Source organism: Gasterosteus aculeatus, chromosome 12 (genome assembly GCF_964276395.1).
Source record: "Gasterosteus aculeatus chromosome 12, fGasAcu3.hap1.1, whole genome shotgun sequence".
In the NCBI taxonomy this organism is placed as follows: Eukaryota; Metazoa; Chordata; class Actinopteri; order Perciformes; family Gasterosteidae; genus Gasterosteus; species Gasterosteus aculeatus.
In genome coordinates this window covers 24,733,642-24,757,689 of record NC_135700.1, presented here as the reverse complement: position 1 = coordinate 24,757,689, position 24,048 = coordinate 24,733,642, and the positions used below count along the sequence as shown (strand labels likewise).

Sequence of the window (24,048 nt, the reverse complement as noted above, 5' to 3'; positions counted from 1 at the left end):
ACTTGTATGCACACTCTTCATATGTTTCTTGTATAGGATACAATCTATTTTAAATGTAACCTTAAGATATTCCAGAATGGGCTACAGGAGCTGAAGGTCACCACACACATCGCTGCTTCCTCCTGCTCCATAAAACACAACTAAATCTCACAACACTAAATCCGTAGTTAGTTTGGAATCACGCCACAGAGCACCAAGTCATTTCTGTTGTGTATTTATTCTCAATGTTTGTAACGTTATGAATTAGAAAGTGATATTTCAGGTTAATAACTTGTCTTCTTCAGCGCACTTTAATCTGAGACGGAGTTCTAACTAAGAGCAGTTTGTTCTCACGTCTCATTTGTATTTGAAACAACATCGGTTTCCAACATCACGTAACTTAAGCGATTTTCTGAACTAAAATGTGATGTTATGTATTGTAACATTTATATTTGTAGATATTTGCGTGAATTCTAGAAACTTACATTTAAAAGTGAACTCCTGCTGTCAGCTCAGCTGCCTCCGTCCTGAATAAACTAAAACTTCATCGGGTTGCAATGCATGATGGGATATGTGTCCTTCGACCGCGCCGAAGGAGCCCACGGAATGGGACCGCCGAGTCGATGAATGAGGCCAACTAAATGAGACACAGCTACTTCCGATTAGGATTAGGGTTAGAGTACTTTGTTTCCCTTCCGGTCAAAGGGCCGAGTCGAAGTAAACCTACAGTTGGACCTCAGCTGCCCTCCCCCACCCCACCCACCCCCCCTCTATCCTGAGCAGAAGATCCTGACCATGACCCCCACAGAGGAGGAGAAGCAAAAGATCCAGGACGCTCAGCTGGCCAATCCTCAGGTCCCTCTGGGGACAGCAGAGCAGTTCCTGCTGAGCCTGGCCTCCATCAGTGCTCTGGCCCCCCGCCTGCAGCTCTGGGCCTTTAAACTGAACTACGAGGCTCTGGAGAAGGTGAGGTCCACACAGAGGCCTTCTGGGTCTGATACATCAGGTGAGTGGTGTTTCGTTGAGACTGATCTTGGATCTGTCCCTGCAGGAGATTGCTGAGCCCCTGTTTGACCTGAAGCTGGGCATGGAGCAGCTCTCGTCCAATCAGACCTTTAGGAGGATCCTGGCTACGCTGCTCGCCATCGGGAACTTCCTCAACAGCTCCAACGTGAGGATGGACACACTGTTACATATCAGAACATTTATAAACAAGTGGACAAAAACGTTGGTACCCTTTTCGTTAAAGAAAGAAGCCACTGAAATAACGGACAGAAGTGCTACTGAATCAAAATGTTTTAAAAATAGTGACAAACTAGTGACTGACTAGTGACAGACATGCAGTTTAATTTTGGTTCAACAGAATCATTAAAAAATCAATTAATGAAAATGGCCTGGACAAAACTGATTGCAACCCTAGAAGAGATTTAAAATGATTTGGCATCTAAGGTGTGTTCTCTAATTCAGTGGTCCCCAGCCACCGGGCCGTTTGGCGGGCCGCACCACAGAAAGCTTATATATATATATATTTTTCTGAATAATGTTTTATTTTGAAAATTGACGGGATTTTCTCCTAATTATGTCAATCTGCCCATTTAAAGCGTGAACAGTAGTGCCTGTGGTATCATGTCGAGGACCACAGAAAGCTAAGGAGGTACTAGGAGAGTGCAGCAGGATGCAGGTGAAGCCCATAATCTCCAGCAGCTTGATGCTCCTGGGAACAGAGGTCCACATATGGTTCAAAGGTCCACCGGACCGTAGCTGTCCTCAGGACTTCCCTGCCAAAATTCAAACCTAAAAATGTTTATTACATCATTTTATTTAATAAACTTGTATTGGTATTTTTACAGTTTATTATTCTAAAGATATATACAATATGTGTGTTATTCCAATTGTTTAGACGTTACGATGACAAATGTCATTGCACACAAGCAAAAAACCCATGTTTGAAAAGCACAACTCTGCTGTGGCTTTACGCGTGAATCGGTTCTGCTGGTAATCATCCACGTTACGTGTCAAACATGGACCCATTCAATTTAAGATCTTACTGGACATTTGTTGCTGACTAACAAACATGATAATTAGGCAATATGGGCAGAGAGGTCAATAATGTTACGTGTGTGTGTGTGTGTGTGTGTTCTCTCGCCTGGTACCAAATCAGGTAATCTGACTTCTAACTCACTGCCTATCTTCTTATTGACGTCACCCCAATTGAAAGATAATCATAGAAAAGCGCGACTGTAATTTGAGATGATGAGACAACAGATGAGATGAAGACGGGAGTCTTGTGGAAGGTCCCATGAGCTCTATGTTGACAGAAGCGGGACAAGACAGCGGTTGGGTGGTGTCTCATTTAGACTTGCAGGAATCGTAACAAACAACAGGTTGTGGAACAAAATATTCTGTTTCTCTAGATAATTCTGTTGAACCTCAATTCAAAAATCAATCAAGAAATATTTATTATTATTATACTCTTGTCAGTAGGAAACGGAAAAGTACAATTAGAATCCTTTTGAAGGATTCACATCGTCCTCTAGACTTCAGTTAACATGTGAAGGACGGACAACGTGTCCTCCTCACCTCTGTTTGTGTGAGAAATGAAATGTGATCTTCATCTTATCAGGAACCGATCAGCTGAGCGGGCTCAGAAGGACCTGTTGTTTATCCAAACACAGATTACAAATCAGTGTGTGTGTGTGTGTGTGTGTGTGTTTAGGCTAAAGGCTTCGAGCTGGGTTACCTGGAGAAGGTGGTGGAGGTGAAGGACACCGTCCACCGTCAGTCCTTGCTGCACCACACCTGCAGCCTGCTGCTCGAAAACTACCCAGAATCCTCAGACGTGTATTCAGAGGTCCCAGCCATCACCCGCTCCGCTAAAGTACAGTGTCCTCTTCATTATTGATCTCCAACACGTTCTGATCATATTCACTGACTACTTCTTTATCAACTGAGTGTGTCCGTCTCCTCCAGGTGGACTTCGACCTGCTCTCGGAGAACCTGGTGCACCTGGAGAAACGCTGCAAAGCATCATGGGACAACCTGAAGGTGGTGACCAAACATGAGACGAAGGTGGTGCTGAAGAACAAGCTGACAGAGTTTCTGAAGGACTGTACACAGAGGATCCTCATCCTCAAGGTGGTCCATAGGAGGGTCATCAACAGGTGAGATGCAGACACCTGAGAGATGCAGGTCTTGACCAGAACCACCGACAGAACCTTCCTGCCGCTTCTCCTCCAGGTTCCACTCCTTCTTGCTGTTCCTGGGCCAGCCGTCCTCCTCAGTGAGGGACATCAGAGTGACCAGCTTCTGCCGGATCATCAGCGAGTTCTCTCTGGAGTACCGGACCACCAGGGAGCGGGTCCTGACCCTCAAACAGAAACGGGCCGCTCACAGAGAGAGGACCAAGACACGGGGAAAGATGATCACCGAGGTAATGCCCAGGGAAACGCGTGCGTGTGCGTGTGCGCGTGCGCGTGCGCGTGTGCGCGTGCGCGTGTGCGTGTGTGTGTGTGTCAGACTTGTTCCTTGTTCCAGGGGGAACAAGTCTGACGCCCAGGGGGAACCAAGTCTGACGCCTAGGGGGAACTCCTCCATCCTTTTGTCCTCTTCTCAGACGGAGAAATTTTCGGGGGCGGTGCCTGGCGAGGATGGCTCCTCCCCTGTCTCAGGAGAGGCGGGGCCCTGTCAGGAGGAGGAGCATGAGAACATGAAGAACCTGCTGATCAGCACAGACCATCTGATGATAGACCAGAAAGGCATGAGACGCTCCAGAGTTGTTCGCAGTAAGTCCACGTTCTTCCTCCTGGACCGTTACCAGGTCCAGTACCAGCACCTCAACACAGTCACCGTAAACACGTCTCAAGTCTTTTACAGACGTTGCCCCCCCTCCGTGTGTTAGTGTTTAAGGACATTATTAGTCCAGACTGAGCCTCCTCATGTCCTCAACCTGTTCTACTTGTCCATCTCACATTTTGCCCATATTCTCCACATAATGTCCTCCTCCATTTCCACCTCATAAGCATGAACATTCGAAAGCCTGAGTGAACCAGACTTGTTGTTATGAGGACAGCGGTTCTGATTAGACAGATATACACACAGATGTTACATTCAATAAAGCTTTGCAGAGATTACCTCCTGGATCAGGATCGTACCTGAACACAACTGGTCCTCTCAGATTAGACTGTTGTTCTGGTTCTGGCTCAGGTTCTGATTGTGGCTGTGGTCCTCAGGTCTCGGCAGGGTTAGTCCGTCCCAGATGTTTCGAGCCAGAGAAGACTGCACCGGCTCTGCTGACGACGCCACGGACGAGATCATGGACCGCCTGGTCAAGTCCGTCACACAGAACCCATCCGACAGACCCTCCAGCCCCAAAACCCGAAAGAGGTCACGTCTGAACAGGAAGTCAAGTGAGTACTAATGTGGATCTGAATCTTGCTCTAGTAGACATTTTTAAAAATCCCCTGAGACCACTGACAGAAAGTTTCTGTCTCAAAGGGTTCAGGGTCATGCAGACCCCAAGTCTCTGGTTCAACAGGTTCAGACTCTGTGTGTCCAGACTCCACAGCAGCTCTGTGTCCACAACACTCGTATCTCTCATCATGTTTGTACTTCCTCACTAAATCCTATACACATCACGACGGTGGCGCATGGAGTAGAGTGGGTGGGTCGGGAACCGCAAGCTTGGCGGTTCAAACCCTGGCTGCTCCATGTCGAAGTGTCCCTGAGCAAGACACCCAACCCATAACCCATAACTCCCGGATGGCTGCACGCTACTCCCACTGTGTGGGTTATGGTTAAAAATGTAAAAACCATGGGTTAAAAATGCAATGTAAGCTGTTTTGGATAAAAGCGTCAGCTAAATGACCTGTTATGTAAACGCTGTGAACCCTAAAGACCTGGTCCAGATGGACCCTGGAGACCTGGTCCGGATGGATCCTAGAGACGTGGAGGACAGGAGCAGTTATTTAATATGTAATAATTATGATGTGTGTGTTTCAGTGAGGCGGACTCTGAAAAGTGGACTCAGTCTGGACGTGGTTCAGGCTCTGGGACTCAACAGCCAGACAGCAGAGCAAGTCTGATCACTGAAGACTGATCCCCGACCAGCTGAGAGACAACAGGACAACCAGAGCGAACATGTGGTTATTAATATGGATGTTGACACTTCGATGACGTCACGTTTATTGAACCGAAGCGACATGCAACAACAACAACAACAACAACAACAACAACACAAGAACATATCCCTTTAGTTATTTTAATAAAACACAATCTTCTTGGGTTTGTAATGCGACCCCTCTGTGACCTCGCTGTGACCTCGCTTGCCGCTGCTTTTACTTCTTTGCATCTCCATTTGGAATTGGGCAACAACGTTTGACATTAAATTCAAACCTCTCCAACAGTTTTTAAATGTTCCATCTGAACGAGAACTTTATTTCTGAATAGACAAACCTTCTTAGGAGCTGAAGTGCAAGCAAACACCCACTCTGGAGTATTCATGTTTGTAGAGATGTTTCTTGTCACCAAATCACAAATGGGTTATAAAACATGTGTTTATGTATCTCGTATGTTCAGATTACTGGAGTTATTGGTTCTGTACAGGTATTTTCTGCACTTTGAGGTGTTTCTGCTTGTTTCCTCTGCAACAGTTTAGTTTTCATTTGAAGCCCTAGATAAACATTTTACTGTAAAGAAATTGGTATTTTCAATAAAGGTTTTTAATAAAGTTTATTTCGGAAGCTTCGAAATGCTTTACAAATCATTTTTTTATAGATCTTTTTTTTTATTATCAGAAAACTAACTTGATACTAGAGTTTTATTAAATGTGTGTACTTCTAATGACCAATAATAAGGAATGAATTATAATTGTTTAATGTACTATATTCATCATCACTGTAGTACTATTACACAGAGCATCTACCGGCCGCGTCCAAGTCAAATTTTATATAATTATTATACAGCATATATTTTTACATAGTAGTACTATAGGTAGTATATATTATAATACAGTACAAATAAAATTATAAGGACAACTATTAGTACACAGTATTGGTAGTATAATTATTACAATTACCTTTGTAATAATACCTTTATTGCTTAAATAATAAATGTGTCATTGGGACACAGCCCAGCTGAGACCAGAGAGAGGACGTGCAGTAAAAGCATATATTTTGTTATCTTAATTTACCAATAATACTGGGTGTATTACATATTTCAAAAACACAAATGACACTATTTGTAAAATATATTTTTAGTATAATTTAAAAACATATATTTTACGCATATGGACCAGCAGCCTATTAGTACTATAAGGGTTACATATTGTAATAGAGTACAATAAATCCTTAAAGTATTATTATTATACAGTATACTCATGATGGTAGTAGAGGTGTAGTATTACTGCAGAGCGCCTCGGTACCAGGTCCTCCACCTGCAGGGTCCCGTCTCTTTAAACAGGGTCACATGTCCTCCTCCTCCTCCTCCTCCTCCTCCTCCTCCGTGTTACCGGAGTGTGTTGATGTTGTAAACCGGCGGCCGGCCTCCCTCCTCGGCCCCCGCTCCCCTCGGTGTGTCGGTGTGTGTATATAAAGGTTCCGGAGGATGTGGTCCCGCTGAGCACCGGGAGGACCATGAAGCCGCTCGGTGTGATGCTGCTGCTGCTGGCCGCCGCGGACCTGTCCGGTAGCGGCGCTCCGCCGCTCGGGGGGCCGGGGCTTGGCTTCTCTCCGCCCGTCCCCGCCTCCCCCTCCGCCCCGCCGCTCCTCGTCCTCCCGCAGCCCCGGGCGGAGCACGGGGCGTCCGACGTGGCCGTGGCCCGGTCCGCCGTGGAGGAGCCGCCCGGTCCCGGAGAAGGGGAGGAGGACGGGAACCCTCATCATCACGGCGGCGGGTACCGGGTGGTCCAGTGGGAGTGGAGCTACGTGCAGACCCCCTACATCATCGCCACCTGGCTACTGCTGGCCAGTGTGGCCAAGATCTGTGAGTACTGGTCCCGTTACGAACCAGACCGGAACCAGACCGGGAGTTCTGGATGTAAAACTATGTCGGATAACTCAGTGAAAAAAAGTCTGATGAGTTTCAGAAAGAAATCCTGGAGACGGGTCTCTGGTGCTGGTTTTAGATTATGGTCTCTGTCACTGGTCTCTGATTCTGGTTTTGGATAGGTACTGGTCTCTGGTACTGGTTTTAGATTATGGTCTCTGTCACTGGTCTCTGATTCTGGTTTTGGATAGGTACTGGTCTCTGGTGCTGGTTTTAGATTATGGTCTCTGTCACTGGTCTCTGATTCTGGTTTTGGATAGGTACTGGTCTCTGGTGCTGGTTGTAGATTATGGTCTCTGATTCTGGTTTTGGATAGGTACTGGTCTCTGGTACTGGTTGTAGATTATGGTCTCTGATTCCGGTTTTGGATAGGTACTGGTCTCTGGTGCTGGTTGTAGATTATGGTCTCTGTCACTGGTCTCTGATTCTGGCTTTGGATAGGTACTGGTCTCTGGTGCTGGTTTTAGATTATGGTCTCTGTCACTGGTCTCTGATTCTGGTTTTGGATAGGTACTGGTCTCTGGTACTGGTTTTAGATAGTCTACCAGGTCATTACATGAAATCTATAAAATAACAGTTCAATGTCAAGAACTACTTTAGTTGGTGTGATGTCATCAACATAGCAATGATGTCATAGAAACCAGCAGCAGAGAAATGTCCTGATGAGGGAAACATGTTTAAATCTTCTTTCTTAAACGATGACATCATCCTTCGTCGTCAGTAAACATTTGTTCTGATCTCTAGTGAATGAACTTAGGAATCCTTCTGTCTCCTCTCTCCTGTCCTCTGTCCTCCTCTGTTTCCTCTCTCCTTTCATGACTCCTCTCCTCTTTTTAACTCTCTCCTCTCCTATCTCCTCCTCTCTCTCACGTATCCTCTCTCCTCCATGGCTCTCATGTCTCCTCCCTCACTCCACTATCTCTCTCTCTCTCTCTCTGTCTCCGTCTCCTGTCTCTCTGTCTCTGGTTGGCTATTAATGGGGTGACTAGGGTCACGCTGAGACTCCTTCAGATGATTCACTTGTTTCTGGTCATGTGATCAAAGCGTCCTTGCTCTTCTCTTCTTTGTCCCTCTGAATATCTGCTCAGAAGATTTGATTAATATAAAACCTCCGTGGATCGTTTACAGACTTTTATTTTGAAATGTCAGTTTGACTTTGTTGGATGAATCCACATTTGTTCGTTAAAGTGTGAATGAGATGCTGATGATGAAGAAGATGGTGGTGATGATGAAGATGCTGAAGGAGCATGTTTTGATGGAGCTTTGTGAGACTTGGGAATGTTGTGGTTAGAGACACTACATGTCCATCTAGTGTGTGTGTGTGTGTGTGTGTGTGTGTGTGTGTGTGTGTGTGTGTGTGTGTGTGCGTGTGTGTGTCTGGTTGGCAGACCTTGTTGTTCATTACATTACATTACATTACATGTCATTTAGCTGACGCTTTTATCCAAAGCGACGTACAATAAGTGCATTCAACCATAGGGTACAAACTCAGGAGAACAAGAAACAAGAAAGTGCAATTTCCTCAAATAAGCGAATTTACAATTTGCTATAGATGAGTGACGTCACAAGTACAATTTAAGTGCTGCAATTTGTTAGTCTTTAGTCGAGGTAGAGTCTGAAGAGGTGTGTCTTTAGTTTGCGGCGGAAGATGTGAAGGCTCTCTGCGGTCCTGATGTCTTCAGAGAGCGCGTTCCACCATTTCGGCGCAAGGACAGCGAAGAGTCGAGACCTAGTCGAGTGTTTTGCTCTCAGTGAGGGAGGGACGAGTAGTTTTGCAGATGCAGAGCGGAGAGTGCGGGTTGGGATGTAGGGTTTGACCATGTCCTGGATGTAAGCTGGACCCGATCCATTCACAGCATGGTACGTGAGCACCAGTGTTTTGAACTGGATGCGGGCGGCCACCGGTAGCCAGTGAAGAGAGCGGAGGAGTGGAGTAGTGTGGGAGAATTTCGGAAGGTTGAAGACCAGTCGAGCTGCTGCATTCTGAATGAGCTGCAGAGGTCGAATGGCGGTGGCAGGGAGACCTGCCAGGAGGGAGTTGCAGTAGTCCAGGCGGGAGATGACAAGAGCCTGAATCAGTACCTGCGCTGCCTTCTGAGTGAGAAGGGGACGTATTCTCCTGATGTTGTAGAGCGTGTATCTACAGGATCGCGTTGTCGCAGTGATGTTGGGAGTCAGGGAGAGTTGGTTGTCGAGTGTGACGCCGAGGTTCTTAGCAGTCGAAGTGGGCGTTAGCACAGAGTTTCCAAAGTTGACTGTCAGGTCCTGGGTAAGCGAATCTTTTCCGGGAAAGATAAGTAGTTCAGTCTTGTCGGGGTTGATTTTCAGATGGTGGGCGGACATCCACTGAGAGATGTCAGTTAGACAGGCAGAGATCCGAGCCGCCACCTGGGTGTCCGAGCGAGGGAAGGAGAGAATTAGTTGGGTGTCATCGGCATAGCTGTGGTAAGAGAAGCCATGCGAGCGAATGACAGCGCCAAGAGAGTTGGTGTAAAGCGAAAACAGGAGGGGACCCAGCACGGAACCCTGAGGAACTCCAGTAGTAAGAGGACACGGTTCCGACACAGATCCTCGCCAGGTTACCCGGTAGGTGCGGCCATCGAGGTAGGACGAGAGAAGGGAGAGAGCAGAGCCTGTGACACCAAGTTCTTGAAGGGAGGAAATAAGGATCTGGTGGTTGACCGTGTCAAATGCAGCAGAGAGGTCCAGAAGGATGAGGACAGAGGAGAGAGAGGCGGCTCTAGCAGTGTGGAGTTGCTCAGAGACAGCAAGGAGAGCAGTCTCTGTAGAGTGGCCTGCCTTGAAACCTGACTGGTGGGGGTCAAGGAGGTTGTTACAGTGGAGATAAGAGGAGAGTTGATTAAAGATAGCACGTTCAAGGGTTTTGGACAAGAAGGGAAGAAGAGAGACCGGTCTGTAGTTGTTTTCTTCAGAAGGGTTGAGGGTGGGTTTCTTCAGGAGAGGGTTGACTCTTGCCTCCTTCAGAGAATTGGGAAAACAGCCAGATAACAGAGCGTTGTTGATGAGAAAGGTAAGGAACGGAAGAAGGTCAGGTGCGATAGATTGTAGAAGATGTGATGGAATGGGGTCAAGAGGGCAGGTGGTCGGACGGGCAGAGGTTACTAGGGTAAGAATTTGGTTAGGAGAGAGGGCGGTGAAAGAGGGAAGTGAGGGCGAAAGAGGTGAGGTCGGTGGGACGCGAGAAGTAGGTGGTGGGTTTGAGAAGGAGGAGCGTATGTCAGCTATTTTCTTGGTGAAGTAGTTGACAAAGTCTCCCGGAAGAAGGGTGGAGGGGGGAGGAGGGGTAGGGGGTTCGAGGAGATTGGAGAAGATCGAGAAGAGTTTTTTGGGGTTAGAGAATGAGGATTCGATTTTGGACTGGTAGAAAGAGCTTTTGGCAGCAGAGATAGAGGCAGAGAACGAGGAGAGGAGAGATTGAAATTCAAGCAGGTCGTCAGGTCGTTTATATTTACGCCATCTCCTTTCCGACGCTCGCATGGTGGCTCTCATGGCACGGACCGGTTGAGACAGCCACGGAGCCGGAGGGGATTTGCCAGTCCGTCGTGTCGTAAGAGGGCAGAGAGAGTCTAGAGAGGAGGAAAGAGATGAGAGGAGAGTCTCACATGTTCACATGTCGGGGTCATGTACACTCGTCATGACAACCATATGGAAATAAACCTGTTATCCATCATCAAACCTGCCGACCAATGAGGTGAGAGATGATGACTCATCACCTTCTAAAGGGTGTTTAAACTCACTTACATCAATTCTGACATCATCGGAGCCTTTCATCTCCTCACTAATACGTTAATGTGGATCCATCCGCCGCTGAAAATAGTCCTCAACAAAGTAATCATGTTAAACTACAAAGAATCAACGAGGAGAGCAATTTATTAATGTTGTAAAGATGTGTGGCCCCCGCAGGAACATGACACGCTTCTTCATGTGTGTCCAACTGTTTAACCTCTTCTGTGTCCTTTCTTCATCTCCTGTCTCTTGTCTCCTGACTCCTCCTTGTCTAAATCCTGTCTCTTCATCTCTTGACTCCCGTGTTTTCATTGTCTGTCTCTCGTCTCCTGTCTCTTCATTGTCTCTTCCTATTTCTTCATCCTCTGTCTCCTGTCTCTTCATCGTCTGTCTCTTGTCCTCCAGTGTTTCACTTCTCCCAGCGGTTCACTACGGTGGTTCCGGAGAGCTGCATGTTGATCCTGCTGGGTCTGGTTTTGGGCGGGGTGGTCCTTATAGCCAATGAGAAGCAGTTGTACCAGCTAGAGCCCGCCCTCTTCTTCCTCTTCCTGCTGCCAACCATCGTGGGCGACGCCGGGTACTTCATGCCGGCCCGCCTCTTCTTCGACAACCTGGGGGCCATCCTGACGTACGCCGTGGTGGGGACGCTGTGGAACGCCTTCTGCACCGGCTTCTGCCTGTACGCCGCCAAGCTATTGGGGGTCATAGGTCGGTCCCCATTTATGATGTCACACACAGTGTTTATGGGTTAGGGTTCCTTTAAGACCAGGCCACGCCCACAACGCTCAGGGTCTCCCTGGTCGTTTGAGGTCTTTTGAAAAGACTCTTCTTCTCTCACAGAATGAACTCATTGTTGAACGAACATCAAAAGAAACATCAAAGAGTACTTCTGGTAGTTCTATCGTTGAGCTGTTAGAATGACCCCAGGGTCCCTGATGATGTAACGATGACCCCGTGAAGACACGTTGGTGTATCTGGAGCTGAACTCACAAGGAACTCATCGCGCCTGAAGATAAAAGCTGTGTTTGTGTGTGTGTGTGCGTTTAGATGAGCGTGTGCAGGCCGACCTGATGGACTTCCTGCTGTTCGGGGCGCTGATTTCGGCCGTCGACCCTGTGGCCGTGCTCGCCGTGTTCGAGGAAGTCCACGTGAACGACACGCTTTTCATCATCGTCTTCGGAGAGTCGCTGGTCAACGACGCGGTCACCGTGGTGAGTCACAAACACATACACACGTACACACACACACGCCCCGCCATGTTAAGCGTGTTGCTGTGTTGCTGTGGCAACAGATGAAGGTAAATATCGACCATCAGTTAGCTCGGAGTAGTATTATTCATGGTACAAATACCTTCAGGATTCTGTGAGTACACAGACCAGCACATAATGGTCCAACCTACCAAACAAGTCCACATGGAACCAGACACATGACCAGAGTCCTACCAGAGACCTCCTCAACTAGAACAGGTTAAAGGTCCAGAGTAAACAGTAGAACCACCATCTCCATCAACATCCAGTCAACCAGACCCCCACATAGAGGACAACCCCACCTTCTCTCTTCATAACTGACATGGTCTCTCATCCTCTCCTCCCCACACTGAGAGCTTTAAGTCACTATTTAGGGGTAGATCCATAAAAACTGTGGTTACATGAAGAATATGGAAGTGGTTCTCCACCTATCCTCTACCGAGATGACTAGCTCTCATAAAGAGACCCGTTTTCTAGAAACCTGAGATGTTTTCATGTCCCACATACGTGTAAATAGACAAAGCGTTCTTTGGTATTTGTTGACAACAAATACAAACGGAGCATGCTCAGAATCTTTTTCCGGGGTGTCGGCCATGTCGTCAGCGTAGATCTTAGATCAAGAAGAAAATATCAGTTTTGAACAATATGGAACTGCGTGTAGACCAGGCCTCACAGAACCACAAGCAGACCGGGAGTCCTGGATCAACTACACCTGAGCATCTCCACCTTATTTGTGCAAAATACTATTTCAGATAGCCCCCGGCCGTCCATATGTCCCACACACAGTTGTTACAGTCTGAAAGGTCTGACCGGAGGAAACTGCAGAAGGTCCCTCTGACCTTCCTCCTCACAGAACCACCAGATGTTGGATGAAGAGGAGGCTTGTTACTGAGTTAGAGAAAGATGAGATTAGAGTGTTTTGAGCAGATTAACTCTTTCTAATCCTTAGCAGCACTCAAATGAGAACCAGCTAATCCCACCAACAAGTGGACCAACCTGAGTGTGGGGAAAAACTCCCAGAGGAAAAGGGGGCGGGGCTTTCGGGTTACATTACATTACAGGTCATTTAGCTGACGCTTTTATCCAAAGTGACTTACATTACATTTTTAACCCGTGGATTTTACATTTTTGTGGTTCCCAGCGCACCCTCGCTACCCCTGGGCCACGTTGACCCCAAATGGTTAAATGCTGGTTGAACACTGTCTGTAACTTTCTACAAGCTGGTTGAACTTTAAACGAATGAATGGACGTCACAGTTTAGTACGTGACTTTATAAATGGTCCTAGTTGTCATGACAATGATCCTGTCATCAACAGTTTAAAGTGTCTCTGGTTTCCAGGTTTTATATAAAGTCTACATCTCCTTTGTGGAAGTGGGAGTGGACAACGTTCAGACGGCAGATTACTTCAAAGGAGTTGGTGAGGTCACACAAAGAAACACACTTAAAAGCAGGTTTTACTCTTCTTCCTCGCCTCACTCCTTCTTCGCTTTCTCCACAGCCTCCTTCCTCATCGTCAGCATCGGCGGGACTCTGGTGGGTCTGGTGTTTGCCCTCATCCTCGGATTCATCACTCGCTTTACCAAGAAGGTTCGGATCATCGAGCCGCTCTTTGTCTTCCTGCTGGTCTACCTGGCCTACCTCACCGCCGAGCTCTTCTCGCTGTCCGCAATTCTATCGTAAGTCTTGCTGACCCCTTAACACCAGCAAGACCAGTACAAGAACTAGGACCACTATGACCAGTACAAAAATAGGGACCACTGTGACCAGTACAACGGGAGTGACCTCTGTGACCAGTCTACCGGAGGGACCACAATGACAGACTATGTAGACTACAGATCAACTTTCATCTTTCTAATGAAGTAAAGACTGGTAACTAAGGTTTGTTGGTTGGTTGCTATGGTGTAAGGACTGGTTGCTTAGGGTTATTAGTTGGCTGCTACGGCGTTGCCGAGGTGTTTGGGCTGGTTGCTAAATCCATTTTGTTGGTCATTTGATAATTACTTGGTATTTCCCACCAGACCGGTGTCCTCCATGTGGTTCTGCCCAAACTAGTTTCAGGCCTCTTCTCACCTGCGTCTCCATCACTCCACGTTTGTCTCTTGTCAGAATGACCTTCTGTGGTATCGGTGCCAACAAATATGTGGAGGCCAACATCTCCCAGAAGTCCCGGACCACGGTGAAGTACACAATGAAGACATTGGCCAGCATCGCAGAGACAATCATCTTCATCTTCCTCGGCATCTCAGCAGTAGACAAGTCCAAGTGGGCCTGGGATACCGGCCTGGTGTCCTGCACTCTCGTCTTCATCTTTGTCTTCAGAGCCGCAGGTTTGTCACCGTTTGGCATGTTTTCATCGAAACGGAACAACGAACATCTCGTCTGTGATCAAGTCGAGAGAGAACTAAAGAGAACGATGACTGATTTAGTGAAATTTTCTGTCCAGTGTCTCTGCAACAAGCACACACATATCTGGTTTCTAGGCAACCAGCACGATGGACTCTTTGTCCAGGCCTTTTGTGCTTGCTGACATTTCTGCTCTAGAGTTTGTGACGCTGATCACTGATGTTTACTGTTGAAATGTCACGCTTAGAAGAGGATTTAACCTCTGACCTCTCACAGTTTCAGATTCAGAGCCGTTAGCAGGTTTCATTTTAATCAAAAGTCTTCCGATTGGGCGCCGGCGTACCTGGTCACCCCACCTTGTCCATTGCTAACCCCTGTGCTCCAGGTGTGATTGGTCAGACCTGGGTTCTGAACCGCTTCCGCCTCGTCCCGTTGGACAAGATTGACCAGGTGGTGATGTCGTACGGCGGCCTGCGAGGTGCTGTGGCGTTCGCCCTGGTGGTGCTACTGGACGGCAAGCAGGTCAAGGCTAAGGACTACTTTGTTGCCACAACGATTGTGGTCGTCTTCTTCACCGTCATGTTTCAGGTAGGACGGGACTCTCGGATCCCTGATTCTCAAAGAGACGCATTTAGCGGCGCTTCATTTTCTGTCGGGTGCCTGAAGTGGTCACATCTTCAGCTTGAAGAAGGAGAACTCAAAAGGAAAAGCTGCAAATATAAACATCTAAGAATTATGACTTGTTGTCTGAATTACCTCATTGTTGATCATCCTCATCTTCATCATGTGTTTCTCCATCAGGGTCTGACCATCAAACCTCTCGTCGACTGGCTCAAAGTTCCTCGTTCCACCAACAGGAAGCCGACGATCAATGAGGAGATCCACGAGAGGGTGAGTGTACTACTACAAGTACTACTACTAGCTCCTTCTGTGAGCACATAGCTGCAGTGACCTTTGATCTTTGATCACAAGTCTCCTTTGCAATCAAGATTCAAACCTACAACAAGTTCTCCCAGGATTTACATTTCTGTCTCCAGACGTCTCAGCCACCACTGGTCTTCCTATGCTGCTGATGTTGTTGTTGTTGTTGTTGTCTTTGTTGTCTCAGGCCTTTGACCACACCCTGGCAGCAGTGGAGGACATAGCAGGACTTCAGGGATACCACCACTGGAGAGACAAGTGAGTCCATCATCAGAGGCCTCTACAATATGTACACAGGGGATGTCCTCGGACATCTGCACCCCCTCCCTCCCGCCCCCCCATATCGGTGTCATAGACGTCATGTGATCAGAATGAACATAACGGAGTTACATCACTCAATTGTTCGTATGATGATTAGTAAACAGAATGATGAAGATATACCAACATTTAATATCATAAGACATCAGAGTGACACCAACATATTTACTGTGATATGTGTATAATAACACACATGTTTATATATCAAGACATACATATATAAGTTTATTTATATACATATTCATAGTCACCATTGCACTTAGTAATGCTGTAATACACACAGTGGCCAGTAGGAGGAGCTTTATTCCTTCACCACAGACGCTCTGATCCATGGAGACATTATCATCCTGTATAGACATATATAGAGATCTCTCTCTCTCCCCCCTGCCTGTCTGCCTCTCCCTCTCAGGTGGGAGCAGTTTGATAAGAACTACCTGAGTAAGCTGCTGCTGAGGAAGTCCGTCTACAGGAAGAGTGAACTGTGGGAGGCTTATCAGAAGATTAACATCAGAGACGCCATCAGTGTCATCGACCAGGTGATGATGACATCACAGATCTGTGATGATGCTTTAAGGTGGCCAACAGACGTGGACATGTACTGAACACTGTGTGTGTGTGTGTGTGTGTGTGTGTGTGTGTGTGTGTGTGTGTGTGCGCGCGCGTAGGGGGGGAACGTCCTGACCTCAGCCAGACTGTCCCTGCCCTCGATGGCCAGCAGAGCCTCGTTCCCCGAAGTCACCAACGTCACCAACTACCTGTGAGTCACATGACTGTCCCCATGCCTTGTTCTTAATGGGTTGTTAATGTCTTGTTGAGGAGACAGTGGGCTGTTGTTGTTGTTGTTGACTTGTTGTTGTTGTTGTTGTGTTCCAGGCGTGAGAATGGCAGCGGGGTGTGTCTGGACCTCCAAGTGATCGATAATGTGCCTGGAGCCAAAGTGGAGGAAGAAAGCGAGACGCATCACTTCCTGTCAGGGAACCTGTACAAGCCCAGGAGACGTGTAATAAAAACACTCAGTAACATTCATTGCAGTGACATCTGGTTAGGGTTCTATGGGGGTCAATGCCTCCATGAGACATTCTTTGCGTCCTTGAATTCGTTTAAGAGTTTTTGAAGAGGTGCAGGGTTCCTCGAGTGGATTGTAGGGTTCCTTAAATAAACTCCAGGGTTCCTTGAGTAGAATCTAGAGTTCCTTAAAGAGACTTTATGGTCCCTTAAATAAACTCCAGGGTTCCTTGAGTAGAATCCAGGGTTCATTAAAGAGACTTTATGGTTCCTTAAATAAACTCCAGGGTTCCTTGAGTAGAATCTAGGGTTCCTTGCAGAGCCTTGAGGAGGTAGCAGGGTTTGTTGGGGGTGGGGTCCCCCTGGAGGGGGCACTGTAGGAGGCCGTAACAGCAAAAAGAAAAACACTTTACTTTCTAATTGTTTGAACTGGTGTTTAGAAGATAAACGTGTGTTGTGACTGTTGGTAGTGAGTCACGCTGTTGTTGTTGTTGTTGTTGTTGGGTGAGTAGTACCAGTCTCACTACAGCAGACACTTCATGCCTCTGGGGGAGAAGGAGCGCCAGGACCGAGAGGTGTTCCAGAGGAACATGAGGAGCCGCATGGAGAACTTCAAGTCCACCCGACACAAACGGCACAAGAAGGACCGCAGCCTCAAGAAGGCAAGCACCACGAGTACTGCAGTATTGTGTGTACTACTACTAGCACTAGTACTACTTCTACTTGCAGTACTACGAGTAGTGGTAGTAAGGGTAGTACTACTACTACTTCTACTTGTACTACTGATCCAAGTCATACTACTGCTACCACTACTACTAGTATTACTTCTTCTAGCAGTAGTATAAGTAGAGTGGTGGTAGTAGTAGTTGTACTGCTAACAGATTCAATGGATGGATGGATGGAAGGACGGATGGATGGAAGGACGGACGGACGGACGGACGGACGGACGGATGGAAGGACGGACGGACGGACGGACGGACGGATGGATGGACGGATGAATGGAAGGACGGATGGATGGACGGACGGATGGATGGATGGACGGATGGGCGGATGGATGGATGGATGGATGGACGGATGGATGGATGGATGGACGGATGGATGGATGGATGGATGGATGGATGGATGGACGGATGGACGGATTGGATGGACGGATGGAAGGACGGACGGACGGACGGACGGATGGATGGATGGACGGATGGGCAGATGGATGGATGGATGGATGGATGGACGGATGGATGGATGGATGGATGGATGGACGGATGGATGGATGGATGGATGGATGGATGGACGGATGGACGGATTGGATGGATGGCCCAAAACCGCAAATTACAAATTGGTCTTTACAGTCTGTACACATGCGACATCGTCTGTCCTTCTGCACAGGAAAACCTCCCCAAACACGTGGCGGTGGGAGACGTGTAGAACAGGAGTGTTTGTATTTGTTTGTTGTGAGAGACTTTTAGTCCACAATCACTGGCTTATTAATAACCCTTTAATGCCCTTTATAATAAAGATGATTATTTATAATTGACCAGTTAAAAGTGTGTCCGGCCTGTGTGGACCAGTCCTCTCAGTCGCCTACTGGTTATGCTGGTCCTCCTGGTCTTCTAGTCCTGTCCTCACAGACCGGGTGCAGCAGCAGAGGCTCTGTGGTCTGAAGCTGACCTGAGGTCTGCTTCCTGTCCTCACCTCTGTTGTTCCTCCTCCTCAGCGCCGAGGGTCTGACTCCAGAGAAGAGGGCGGAGACAAACCCCGCCGCAACGTCAGCTGGCAGGACAAGAGTAAATAATGAACACGCGTGAAACATACAACATACATATGAAACACATACAGAATACACTCTTAATATAATATCATATGACAATATGAATAATAAATGTGTGTGTGTGTGTGTGTAGACCCGGTGGTGGTTCCTGTGGAGTCGGAGGAGGACAGAGGACATTCAGACCCTGAGAAGGACGAAGACGTTGGGATCACCTTCATAGCCCGTCAGGTGGAGACACCAACACAACAACCCAGATCAGGTGAGAACACACACACACACACACATTCAGTCTGAGAGACACACTCACACACTGTCTGTGTCCTCCAGCTGTCCCAGCCACCCTGGATGGCGGTCAGAGTCCCCCCCTGGCGCCCTCCTCCCCCCACCTCCCGTGGAAGGGGAGCGTGGGCTCCCCACCCCCCTGTGTGTCCGTGGAGGCCACCAAGATCATCCCCGTGGACCTCCAGCAGGCCTGGAACCAGAGCATCTCCTCCCTGGAGAGCATCTCCTCCCCGCCGGCCCCCGCCGAGCCGCTGCACCCCCGGGTCAGCGCCCTGTCCAGGGTGGGAGCGGCCCGCCCGGCCTCCTACACGCCACCGGGCAGCACCTCCTCCATCGGAGCTCAGATGGCCCAGGGCTCCTTCTGCTTCCCGCAGAAGACGGAGGAGGAAGAGGAGGACGAGGAAGATGGGGGAGGTAGAGCGCTGCCGGAGATGCAGCCCCTCATGTCACCTCTGAGGCCCCCTGGCTCCTTGCCGCCCCCCCTGCCAGGCTCCGCCCCCGGCTCTGGGAGGAGGAGGAACCCTTGCGTCTACCTGAGGAGCCTGGTGACGGCGCCTCCAGGTATCAGCGAGCCGCACAGCCGGGGGCCCACCCAGCTGTGACCTCTGGTCCCAGATCACGCCCACCTGCTGCACACGCCTACACACCGTCCAATAGGAGAGCAGCTCAGCGGACTGCAGAGGTCAGAGGTCACAGCCGGGGGCCCACCCAGCTGTGACCTCTGGTCCCAGATCACGCGCACCTGCTGCACACGCCTACACACCGTCCAATAGGAGAGCAGCTCATCTTACCTCCATTTACCATGAAGTGGCGGACTGCAGAGGTCAAAAGTCACCTCCACATCTCCGGTGTGACCGTGCGTCACCATGGCAACAGGTTACAGCCTTTCAGCGTCGCTTCCTGTCAGCTTACTATTATTACGATGTGAATCATTACCGTAAAGACAATAAGATCATGATTGTTGATTATTTGGGTAATTATTTTTATTGATTAGTGTCCTGGGGTCCGTTTCAACACTAAACCCACTTCAGTTATAACTGTAGTTTATTGATCAGTTGTTGATGCTGATCACATCCCATCAGGACTCATGTCGTGATATTGATTCTTTCATGGAGCCATTTGTGTGTTTGCAAACTGTTTAAATGTCACGGAGCTCGTATCAAATCTACTATTGGATTTTATAAAACTGAGATCTATTTTATTTTGTAGGAAGGTATTTTGGTGTGTGTTTGTTGAGTCTTCCAGCTGGCTTTGTTTATGTCTCTCGTTTTACCAAAGAAACCATCAACACAACAACAACAAACTAACAATATAGACAATACAACACATTATAACATAATAAACCATCTTATCAACAATACACTAACAACACAAAAGCTCTGCACTGCTTGTGCTGCATTCAGGCCGTGTAGGACAAAGGAGACCCGCGGAATCGTTTGGTCTAAAGTTCTGATCACTGGTTCATCCTCAAAGAGCCAATCAGATTCCACCGTGTGATTTTGGTTGATTGCATAATACTGACATTTCATTTGTGCATCAAGATCATCTTCACTGAGGAACTTGGATGATGTTCGACGTGAAGTAAAAGGCCCGAGGAGGACGCGTGTCCTAGTGAGGACCTGTAGACCGTCAGAGGGGCGTTCACTGACCTGTTGCATATCTGACAACTGAACGCTTGTTTCAGACATCGAACCATGAAACACTTTGACCTCCAGACGAGGGAACAGCAGGTGAAAATCAGCTGAGTCACATCTGGTTCTCTGACGTTCTGTTGTTTTGATACAAAAACAGAGATGTATTTAAAAAGTATTTCTACCTCGCTCACATTTCAACTGCGCTAGAAACCGCTCAGATTCACCGTGTTGGGGTTGGCATGATAAGTATGAGAACGCCCAGGTGACTTGAACGCATCATACAGCATCAGGAGTCCATCAATGTGACACAAATGTCAGACTGCAGCAATAAGATAATACTCGTGTGTTTGTGACCTTCATCCTCCAGTTCTTTGTGTCTAATGTGTCAGATGGATCTGGGTTCCTGGGGGACGTGCGGAGGCCTTTTCCCACGTCGCCCAGCTGACTACAGATCAGTTGTGAGGTGGGGTCGTCCGTCTGGCTCCACCACAGACACCAAAAGCAGTTTGATCCAATCCCAGCAGTGTCGCGAGGACAATAAAAAGAACCTCAACTTTGTTTCAGACGTGTCAGCTTCTGATCAATAGTGTCAATAAACATGAGGATCTTTATCTGAATGAGTCTTTGCATCTTTGCAGGAGAAGTCTTTTACTTTGGTTATAATATATCTGCTGGTGTAGAGTTCATCCATCCATCTTCACACCGCTCATCCTGCACACGGGGTCTTGGGGGGCTGGAGTCTGTCCAGCCTACTTCAGGTGATAGACGGGTTCATCCTGGACGGGTCACCAGCCAATCACAGGGCTACACAGAGACACACAACCATTCACACAGAAAGGCCACTGGGCGGAGTGGAACCAGGACCTTCTCGCTGTGAGGCGTTGACCACCACGCCACCGTGCCGCCCCACTGGGGCGACTATTTGTGTATGTGAGTTACATACACAAATATACAATGTTAATTAAATACCGTACCACTAGTTGTATTGAGGGACGGCACGGTGGTGTGGTGGTTTTCACCGTCTCCTCACAGCGAGAAGGTCCTGGTTCCACTCCGCCCAGTGGCCTCTCTGTGTGGAGTCTGCATGTTCTCCCCGTGTCTGCGTGGGTTCTCTCCGGGTTCTCCGGGTTCCTCCCACAGTCCAGAGACCTGCTCTGGGGATCAGGTTGGTTGGTGACTCTAGTTGCCTGTGGGAGTGTGGATGGTTGTGTGTCTCTGTGGAGCCCTGTGATTGGCTGGTGACCCGTCCAGGATGAACCCGTCTATCACCTGAAGTAGGCTGGACAGACTCCAGCCCCCCAAGACCCCGTGTGCAGGATGAGCGGTGTGAAGATGGATGGATGGATGGATGGATGAATGGATGGATGGATGGATGGATGAATGGATGGATGGATGGATGGATGAATGGATGGATGGATGAATGGATGGATGAATGGATGGATGTATGGATGAATGGATGGATGGATGGATGAATGGATGGATGGATGGATGGATGGATGAATGGATGGATGGATGGATGGATGAATGGATGGATGAATGGATGGATGGATGGATGGATGGATGGATGAATGGATATGAATGGATCACTGAACTGCTAATCCGATCAGGCAGTAACTCAGTATATTTAATCTCGTACATACAGGGAGATGTATACATAAATGTATATGGTATATTTAATTACATTACAGGTTGATAACCCTGGAGCAGTTTGATAAGGAGAATATTTAGACGTGTTTTATCTCCTGTGATGAGCACAGTGTGAACACGCTGTGGTTGGTAAAGTCCAGTGGTGTGATTGTGTAATTATACATAGCCTAGCGTAGCACGTGGACAAGACACACGCGCATCACAAGTCAATTCATTTTATTTTGTATAGCCCAAAATCGCTAATTAACCATTTTTCTCAGAGGGCTTTAAACTCGCACATGTACATGCAACGTTGTTTTCTCCCAAAACCTTCACATCAGCACACGAAGTAACCTCAGTGAGAACGTCAGAGGACCGAGTACAAATCACAATACAATATTCAACACACTGACTTTGTCTTCATTTAATGTCATTTCTGAACAAAACACAGCTCGACGCATGACAATATTCCTGTTATTAGGATCAATAGTAGACAGTCATCATGCATTGACTCAGGTATAAAGTATTTTATGGTAGAGATCATTTGTATAATATTAATAGATAACGAGTACGTGCAGTGAGTAGTCTGTGTTATCATCAGTTCATATTTCATACTGCCTAGTACAATAAAAGCTCGTTATCACTTCCTGTTTCATTAAATATATCAAGTCACATCCAGTCTCTGAACACGTTGTTCAGTACTGTAATTCTGGTCCCAGAACAATAAGGAGAATATAAGTGTTCCACTAATTGACCCACGGCACATTGACTGTGTTATCTGGTTATTATTCCTTCTCCGATCATCGGTCTTGGACCCACATGGGCGCACGGCTGTGTTTTCAAAGCCTCATTCAGCGAGGGCTTACCTCGCCTCTCCTGATTGGCCGGCGGTGAATTGTTCTGCGAGGTGTGAACCCTGCTCACATTCCTCTGTGACATGTTCTGCTCTTTAGAGACGTGATGTCATCAGGTTTGGACACAAAGCAGAAACAATCATCAATTAATCAATCAGTCAATGGGAGACAGATATTGATCATGTCAAAAAATGGATGCTGTGTGACAGAAAAAAAATCTTGCTGATATCGATGGTGATGATGGTAATGATGATGATGATGAGGGGTGGTAATCTCTTGGCACCTCACGATTCGATTCTAAACCGATTGTCGATTATCAATTCTAAATCGATAAAACGGTTATTTAAAACATTTGAGTTTGCTACTCAGAGTCTGAATTCTGAGGTTGCTGCTCAGAGGTTGATAATCACTTCCTACTTGTTTGATGATTTTTAAAAATCAACAGATGAATTACATTCTCTAATTTTTTGTAAGAGAAAAAAAATCAATAATGCAATAACCATTTTAACACAATATGGAAGTAGCCTCTGTAAAGAAATATTGAACAGATTATTTTTTCTTTTAAATTATTAAAGAAAAAGCTGTTTGAAGTCTTATTCTTACCAATGATAAGAAGTAGAAAGACTTCGGTAATAACAGCATATCCAACCACTAGAAAAAAGTTATGCTACTTTATTTCAACACATTTCAACATTACATTCAAAAGTAAACCGAAATAACATAACGTAAATGAAGTTAAATTAAATTAAATTAATTAAATCTTGGCAGTGTACCATGAAAGTGCCACATAGTAACGGTCCTTAATTTACAGTTAATAAGTGAATAGCTCACGTAATAGAAGTTATAAATATCCTCAATTCTTTACTTTAGTGACATATTGACGGATTGTGGAGAGCCCCCACCCCCTCTCCATATTCAGCAGTCTTTTGAAGGGGGGCGTTCAAGGACATTGAAGGTGGACTCGGGTTGTAGGGTTCAGGAAGGCCTCGAGGGAAGCCTGGCAGAAACCTCAAAGGTCTGGATCCAAGGCAGACTCCATGGAGGCCTCTCAGAGGTCACCTCTCGGGCCTCAAAGGTCACACCTCGCATGCTAGCATGTGAATCTAAGGTGGTGAATATGTTGAACTTCTGCTGACCATCAGCACGTTAGCATTTAGTTCAAAGCAGCACTTCAACAGAGCAGGACCACGTAAGACATACGAACAAAAGCTCATAGTACAGTTTAGGGGGTGAGGGTTCACGGTCCATAACCCCTCAACTGTATTGAACTGTACTGGACCATGAC

The 24,048-nt window shown here is 47.3% G+C and overlaps 2 protein-coding genes across 15 annotated transcripts in view; both read left to right on the top strand.

The window, feature by feature from the left end:
* The window catches only part of fhod1 (formin homology 2 domain containing 1), a 32,182-nt gene extending 26,456 nt beyond the window's left edge, over window positions 1–5,726 (top strand). For all 13 annotated transcript variants that reach the window (XM_078086101.1, XM_078086094.1, XM_078086092.1 and 10 more), the window contains 8 exons: window positions 763–945; window positions 1,031–1,150; window positions 2,696–2,857; window positions 2,950–3,140; window positions 3,217–3,409; window positions 3,593–3,761; window positions 4,209–4,385; window positions 4,978–5,726. In XM_078086101.1, the coding sequence (XP_077942227.1) occupies window positions 763–945; window positions 1,031–1,150; window positions 2,696–2,857; window positions 2,950–3,140; window positions 3,217–3,409; window positions 3,593–3,761; window positions 4,209–4,385; window positions 4,978–5,060 (1,278 nt within the window). In that variant the 3' untranslated portion in view covers window positions 5,061–5,726. The remainder of the gene's footprint in view (window positions 1–762; window positions 946–1,030; window positions 1,151–2,695; window positions 2,858–2,949; window positions 3,141–3,216; window positions 3,410–3,592; window positions 3,762–4,208; window positions 4,386–4,977) is intronic.
* A 751-nt stretch (window positions 5,727–6,477) lies between these two features.
* slc9a5 (solute carrier family 9 member A5) lies at window positions 6,478–20,899 on the top strand. Of its 2 annotated transcripts, XM_040199676.2 has the most exons (16): window positions 6,478–6,957; window positions 11,173–11,475; window positions 11,815–11,978; window positions 13,354–13,432; window positions 13,514–13,691; window positions 14,122–14,342; window positions 14,744–14,946; window positions 15,160–15,249; window positions 15,467–15,537; window positions 16,007–16,133; window positions 16,263–16,354; window positions 16,471–16,597; window positions 17,115–17,264; window positions 18,314–18,383; window positions 18,501–18,626; window positions 18,695–20,899. In XM_040199676.2, exons 1-16 carry the CDS (start codon window positions 6,609–6,611, stop codon window positions 19,249–19,251), a joined length of 2,907 nt encoding a protein of 968 aa, XP_040055610.2. In that variant the 5' UTR covers window positions 6,478–6,608; the 3' UTR covers window positions 19,252–20,899. The 2 variants fall into 2 exon arrangements, with proteins under 2 accessions (XP_040055610.2, XP_077942228.1); XM_078086102.1 differs by lacking the exon at window positions 11,173–11,475 and having other exon boundaries at window positions 6,490–6,957.
* The last annotated feature ends 3,149 nt before the right edge of the window (window positions 20,900–24,048 follow it).